This window comes from Acanthisitta chloris, unplaced genomic scaffold (assembly GCF_000695815.1).
Source record: "Acanthisitta chloris isolate BGI_N310 unplaced genomic scaffold, ASM69581v1 scaffold7755, whole genome shotgun sequence".
NCBI classification, from domain to species: domain Eukaryota; kingdom Metazoa; phylum Chordata; class Aves; order Passeriformes; family Acanthisittidae; genus Acanthisitta; species Acanthisitta chloris.
This window is the reverse complement of record NW_008675351.1, coordinates 685-8,148: the sequence shown is the minus strand read 5'-3', so window position 1 is coordinate 8,148 and position 7,464 is coordinate 685. Positions and strand designations below refer to the sequence as shown.

General features: G+C 44.7%; 1 protein-coding gene across 1 annotated transcript; it reads right to left on the bottom strand.

The window, feature by feature from the left end:
• Positions 1 to 460: 460 nt before the first annotated feature.
• On the bottom strand, positions 461 to 4,875 carry LOC103803176 (receptor-type tyrosine-protein phosphatase T-like; the record flags this gene model as incomplete). The annotated part of the gene is made up of 4 exons (XM_009075715.1): positions 461 to 1,054; positions 1,771 to 1,906; positions 2,780 to 2,949; positions 4,750 to 4,875. Coding segments are annotated over 4 exons (486 nt in total), but the record flags the coding sequence as incomplete, so codon positions are not given.
• Between the last annotated feature and the right edge of the window lie 2,589 nt (positions 4,876 to 7,464).

Below are 7,464 nucleotides of genomic sequence, written 5' to 3'. Positions count from 1 at the left end.
GGTCCTGTCATGACTAGGGGTCCTAAGTTCTACAGCAATACAAATAATAAATAAAAAATAGTAATACATAGTATATGAGCAATAATACCTACTTTATACCCTGTTTCTTCAAAGACACACTGCACCCCAGCAAATACTTGAGAAATGTGGTAACAAAGTTACCAAAGTTGCAAGACAAATGCAATTTGTTTGATGCAAATATTGAACCTTAAGGTTCAAGTGGCTGGGAAACTCCTTACTGGCATTGCTTCACCAGCACTGAAAGGAACACAGACCAGAGAGATGTAACTGGTTCATGCACAGCCCTGGGAATCGAGCAGGAACTGGGAGGAAACATTTGTGTGGAGGCAGTGAATCCATGAACAGCTTCTCATCTCCACCATCTATTTTCATGCTAAAAGGGGCTACATGTGGAAAGAGAATTCCAGCCTTGTTGGTTTTTTCTTCCTCCTGTGTTGGCCTTTTCATTTGGAAAAACAAATAAAAGGGAACAGATAAGGTAGACAAATCGTAATGAAACATTTTATGTATCCCCTATGGCTATCTCGTTTTTCCCAAATGACTGCTGCATGAAATTAAAAAATTAAGAGACTGGGATTTGAGAACAAAATTATAAATTAAAAAGGAGCCATTTAAAAGAGAATTTCCTAAGGGTTTCATTCCTTCCCCACTCTGCAGCAAGCAGAGCAAAAATACAATCCAAAAGAGGAGAGAAGTCAGAGGGGGATTAGAAAGTCCAGTCTTTCAGCCTGTCTCCCATTTTGCTAATTTTTACAGTAGGTTATTTAAGAAGCAGTAGATGTTCCCATAGAAAGCAGGCAGCAGCACACACAGGCATCATCTCCTCCTTCCAGAGAGGTCTGTGCAACCTCAGTCTCTTGCTCCGGGAAGGAGAGGTTTTCTTCCCACACTTGTTACTGCCTTCCAGTGTGGGAGAGGGGAGAAGTGTCTGCCAGAGATTGGGGTCTGGCACTTCAGGGGTTCCCCTCCCTTTGCTGGGCTAAAAGGAACTCAAGTATTCCAGTGCAACCTCGTATACAAATTTATACTGTTCCTGAAAGAGAGAACAGAGAGAAATGACATTAGGATATGGGTAAATTCTTCAGAGCCTTGTTCTACAAGCAAAACCACCTCCTCTCTCTTTCTTATACCCTTTGGCAGGACCAGACAAACATTGATTGCATTTCTATGTGATCCTAAACAAGCATTACTAGGAGATGGTATCATCAATGGAAGAGAAAAGCACTCAAAGAGACAGCCCCAGTAGGGACTATTCATTATTCACCTCCAGCCCTCACCACACACATTGCTTTTGAGGCACGAATTCAGTGTGATCGATGGAGATGATTGAATTCAGGACAGTTTAATCTCCTGGGCTGCAGGGAGCAAGGCCTAGGGTCTGGACTGTTCTCCCTTCCTAGTTTCAAGGCATGTCACAGAATCCAGCCCCAGGCTAGATGCATGGACAGGAGGACAAATCCCAGCCCTGCCCACAGCCATGGTGCCAGCTCCTTGGGATCTGACTTGCTGGAGGCAGCTGGGCATGGGAAGCAGTGTTCATCACACTGCCAAGCCATCCTCTCTGCTCAGAGAGAGAAGCAGGAGGATTCATTGCACATGCTAAACCAGCACCAATTTTCATTCTGATGGCTTCGTGTTCTGATTCATTTTGATTCATCCTGAACTAAGCCATGACATTTTTTTTAACCTATCCTAAAGGCCCTTGCACACACTAGGAGGGGGGAGACACAGAAAAAAAAAAAGGCTTACCAGTGACTCTACCATGTTGGATTTGTTATTCCGTAGTGTCTTCACTATGTGGAACACGTCAATGATATTTTGCTGTTGGATCATTTCACACACACTGCAGATGGCACAGAAGGTGCCGCTGCGTCCCCCACCATTCCTGGGAGCAGGAGAAAAGAGGTGAAGGTGAAGCTGGTAAGACTGAGGGACCAAAAGTACAGCTGACACACAGCTCACACCCCATGGACACTAAGAAAAGTCTGTAATGTAAGGACTGGACATGGACATTCAAGGGTTTGTGTTCCTACAGGGGCTACAAGAAAGCTGGGGAGGGACTTTGGACAAGGGCATGGAGTGACAGGACAAGGGGAATGGCTTCAAACTGACAGAAGGCTGGGTTAGATATTAGGAAGAAAATCTCCCCTGTGAGGATGCTGAGGCACTGGCACAGGTTGCCTAGAGAAGCTGTGGCTGCTCCATCCCTGGGGGTGTTTAAGGACAGGTTAGATGGGACTTGGGGCAACCTGGGCTAGTGGAAGGTGTCCCTGCCTGGGTGGAATGAGCTAGTCTTTGGGTCCTTTTCAACCCAAAACATTCTGTGAGTCTATGAAAGTGGAGACCTTCAGGGCAGGAGATGGGGATGGGAGGGCTAAGAGATTCCTGGCAGTGGTGGACAGGGAAGCCCAGAGACAGCAGAGCTGCTCCTCACTGCTCTGGGGCTCACAGCAGCTCTGTGGACAGAGCTGCACACATGGCAGTGCTGCATCAGTTCTGTCTGGGCTCCAGTCATGAGACCTATCTACACAACGAGATGTAGCAGAGCTTTTTGAGCTATACCTCACCGCAATCAGTAAAATTTCTGGGGCATGATGCTATAATGCAGCACAACATTCAACCTGAAGTGCATTACAAGTATAATAGATTTTCATTTTCCCCGGGTGATGCCTGGCAAACCAGCAGCTTTCCAGATCCACAATCAGTGCTCTTCAGATGGCACTGTGTGAGGTGACAGACATTTTCCAGTCCTACTTACAGGCAGTGGACAACAGTCCTCCCATCTCTCCCATCATACTGCTCCTGCCACTTCTCCAGCCTTCTGACCACCTTGAGGAGGGAGCGTTTGGAAGGAGGGGTGTCCCTGTAGGCTGGGGCTGCCCAGCCGATGTACTGCAGGTGCTGCACGATGCGATAGCCATCCTGGGGCTAAAACAAACACCATTGCCAACATGCTGAATGGAACAGGGCAGGGAGCAGAGGGACAGGGTCAAACTGGGATCCCCTCTGCAGCTGCTATATCATTATATTGACTGGAGAAGAGAAGATTGTGTGGAGAGCTCAGAGCAACTTTCTAGTATTTGAAGGAGCAACAAGGAAGCTGGAGAGGGACATTTGGTTAGGAACTGTAGTGACAGGACAAGGTGCAATGGGGAAAAATTGAAAGAGGGGAAATTTAGGTTAAATATTAGAAAGAAATTTTAGCTGTGAGGGTGGTAAGACACTGGCCCAGGTTGCCCAGGGAGGCTGTGGCTGCCCCAGCCCTGGCAGTGTTCACAGCCAGGTTGGCTAAAGCCTTGAGCAACCTGCTCTGGTGGGAGGTGTCCCTGCCCAGGGCAGGGGGTTTCAACTTCTAAAATTCTATGATTCTATGATTCTGCCTATCTGACATATATATAAGATTCTGATATATATGATATATATATGATATGATATATATCTGACATGATATATATCTGACATATATATGATTCCATGTACTCCACTCTGGGTACCTGACACAGTGTGGCTACAAGGACTTTTCCATAATCTGGATAACAATGATGACCTAAGCTATAACAGAACCAGGTGTTCTATCTGGGTGCATAGAATCCCTTGTTTGGTTTCCAGAACAAAGTTTCATCAAACTGTACAAATAGGTCAAATGTCTCTTTCATGGTTGTCTGTGCTGGAACTTAGCTGTGCCACAAGAAGCAAAGGCAGCCTTCAAAAACTCTCTGGGGACTGTGGAGGAAAAGGATCCTCATAAAGATGTTGGCAGTGGCCATTGGTGTTGAATGTAGGTCAGGGCAGAGAGCTGTGAGTTCACAGCATCCACCCTGCCAGCCATGCATTCATGGGCCAGCTCCTCTCAGGTTGGCCCTTGAGAAATCAGTTAGATATTAGACACATTCCTATGTTCCAGGCCAATTGCCTTGGAACCAGGGACAGCCTTGGAGTTATATAGCTGATCAGACTAAGGCTTGTGTAGCTGGACACGAGGTACACTGTGCAATGTCCCAACTGAACTGCTGCACAGGCTTTGACCATACAGAGACTGATGTGCTAAGCTTCATGGAGATGTAATTTGTGGAGCCTGCTTCCATTTCTGATCAAAAAAAATGAAAAGGAACAACAAAGGAAACACAATAAATCTGGCAAACAACTAACGAGAGCAAAATCCTCTACTGAAGCCCTTTCCTGCAGCCCTGAAGTTGGATTGTCTGGGCCCAGTGTGCAGATAAACTTTGTTTCTACCATTTCAGCAGTCCTGGGGCTGAGGGATACAGGCAAAAAGTTGCTTACAGAAATGGCAGTTGCTTATTTATAGGGAAAACAGAGGCAATTGGGAATCCCAGTCTAGCCAGTAAACATTGCATCTGTCTTCAGAGATGCTGCCTAGTAGCTGACAGATGGAGAGCTGCTGACACTATCCCACTTTATTTCCTACCATACTGATGGTTTTATATTGGCTACTAAGTGATGAATTGTTCTCAGATACACACAGAAAAATGCTTACCATTTAAATACAGATTTTCAGTTCACATCATCCACTTTTTGCTTTCAGCCAAGAGTCCTTTAGCGATGCAGACTGATTAAATGTTAATTAAAGGAAGTAGCTACAGTGGAATTTTGTTCCTAGGTGAGAGATTCAGCATCTCTAAACCACAAGTCTTGGCTCTGCCTCTTCCTCATGCCAAAATATATTGTTTAGAATAAATAGGGAATGTGAGATTTCCCTGATCTTACCCTGGCCATGTTGCAGATCCGGAATATCCGGTTGATGATATCTTCATCAATGTCTGCTGACACAAACTCGACTTGGATAGGGCCATAACAACAGGATGTCTTCTCTGGCCAGTACTGCATGCAGAGCTGGAGCAAACAGAAAAACAGAAAGCATCTTAATTATTAACAAGGAAGTGCATATTCACTCTCTTTTCCTTTTGAATTTATAACCAGCTCAAAATCCATAACCAATCTTGCATTACATGTCTTTGTTCAGAGAAGACCTCATTCTAGATCAGTAAAACCTTTTGTATCATGAATATGAACAAAAAAAATGAAGTATATTTTAGAACCTTGTCTTTTTTTTCTCTTTTCTTTTTTTTCCCTATGAACACAATTTGGAACTGATTGAATTCTGGGGTCTAAAGGTGCAGAAAATGTGGCTGACAAATGAAATGTAGGTGCAGAGATTTAAAATGCACGTTAAAAGATTAGTGTCTGTAGATAAATTTAATAGGAACCACAGAGGCTTGGTGTTAATGAGGAAACACTATAGGCACCAAGGAAATGAATCCTAATTCAAACAAACTGGAATTTCTTTTTTTCTGTCAGATGAACTTTTTAGCTTTCTGACTCTACCAGTGAGCAATGAGTTCGTACAGAGAGCACTGAGAGCAACTCTGGTTTCAGGGTGAACTACAACTCAGTCTCTGAAGTTTGTGAAGTCTTTTCCTTATGCTGATATTACTGAGTTGAAAGCACAAAAAAAGATCCTATGCACACAAATTACAATCTGAGTATTACAAATCCATCTGGAAATAGATCGTGGCAAGAAAATATTTTGCATGAGATCTCATTAGCAGTTTCTGCTGTGATTGTATCTCTTTCTGGCTTTTTTTTTTTCCTCTTTCTATTTTCAAGTGTAATTTTTCAGAAGTTTTGAAACCCCCAGATGCTCATTTGAACTCCATCTCAAGCTTTTCAAGTTCAATCACTGCCAGTAACAACGTCAAGTGTGTGCATGGTACTGCATTAATTCTGCACTCCTGTTATCCCTTTGATCATATAGGATTGAAACTGGGTGGGATGTTCATACAATCTTATGCATCTTTGGCCTTGTTAGTTTTTCAAGATTAAGCAAGCCAGCCAAGACCACACAAGCAAGTCCTTTGAAGGGTGTCTTTACTCTTCATTCAGACTTTCAAGCTGACTAGTGATCTCCTCTCAAAGCATCTGTCCAATAGGCAAGGAGATGTGAGCTGAGCAGGAGCTTTAGAAAACAACCTCAAGGTGCAGAGGAAAGAAGAAAGATTAAACCTTTCTTTTATATTGAAAATCTGCTTTTCATAGTGCACATCTGTGACTGGCCAACTATCCAAACTCACAAGTACATACACTGCTTAAAATTGTTATGTTCTCTGACCTCCACATGGGTTTATTTGCACCTTCTCCCTGCATAGAAGCTGTCTTATTTCTTTTCCTCTCTACAGTTCAGGCACAGCTTTTATATAAGCAATTCTTGTATTTGTGTTCTACTTCTTGAGGTGAATAACACTCCCTGCCCATGCACACAAACAGTTTCTGCAGCAGTTGGACACCAACAGGTTCATTGTGCTCAGGGTACAGCCCATGGATTAGGTGATGATGAACAGCCAGATGATGACAACATACAGTTGTCAATATAATGATAGTGCAGGTACAGTATAAAGTTTTCTTCCAGAAAACTCATCTTTACAACTGACCTGATGATCTGCTGGAGGAAGAAAGGATCTGCAGAGGGATCTGGGCAGGCTGAGGTCAATGGTATAAGGTTCAACATGGTGAAGTGATGTGTCCTGCACTTGAGTCATAACAAGCCCTTGCAGTGCTGTTGGGTGGAAAATGGTGGAGAATGACCTGGGGGTGCTGCTGACAGTGGCTGAACATGAGCCAGTGCATGCCCAGCTGGGCAAGAAGGCCAATGCCATCCTGGCTTGTACCAGCAATGGTGTGGCCAGTGGGACCAGAGCAGTGACTGTCCCTCTGTGCCAGGCACTGGTGAGGAGCCTAGAGTCCTGGGTTCAATTTTGGGCCTCTCATGACAAGAGACACTGAGATGCTGGAGTGTGTCCAGAGAAGGGCAATGGAGCTGAGGAAAGGCCAAGAAAGTATGTCCTGTGTGGAGTGGCTGAGGGAGCTGGGGGCACTCAGCCTGGAGTCAGGGGGAACCTTCCCACTCTCTACAACTGCCATAAAGGGGGTTGGAGTCAGGTGGGGTCAGGCTCTGGTTCCGGGTAACTAGTGACAGGACAAGAGGAGATGGCCTCAAGCTGCACCAGGAGAGGTTTAGACTGATATTAGAGAAAATTTCTCCACCAGAAGGATTGTCAAGCACTGGCACAGGCTGTCTAAACACCGGTTTGTCCAAACCCACAGGTTTGTGTTTTCCAAGAACAAAGTGTGAGAAAGCATGTCATTTCCAGAAAAAGCTGTGTTTTGCTCTGAAGTGTCAGAAAAAAAATGGAAAAGATGAAAATTGTCTCTGAATTCAATGCCAAGATGCAGAAGCAGGGAGGGTGGATCAGAGAGGAGGCAGCAGATGTGGTTCGTCACAGAGCAGTGGGACTCTGCAGGTCACCAAGAGAACACACTGCTCAGCAGAGCTCTCACTGCCACTGGGAATGGAATCCCACAGTGCTCACCCTGAGGGGAGATCCCCTCAAGGAATGGGGTGATCACCATCAAAAAAAAGAAACC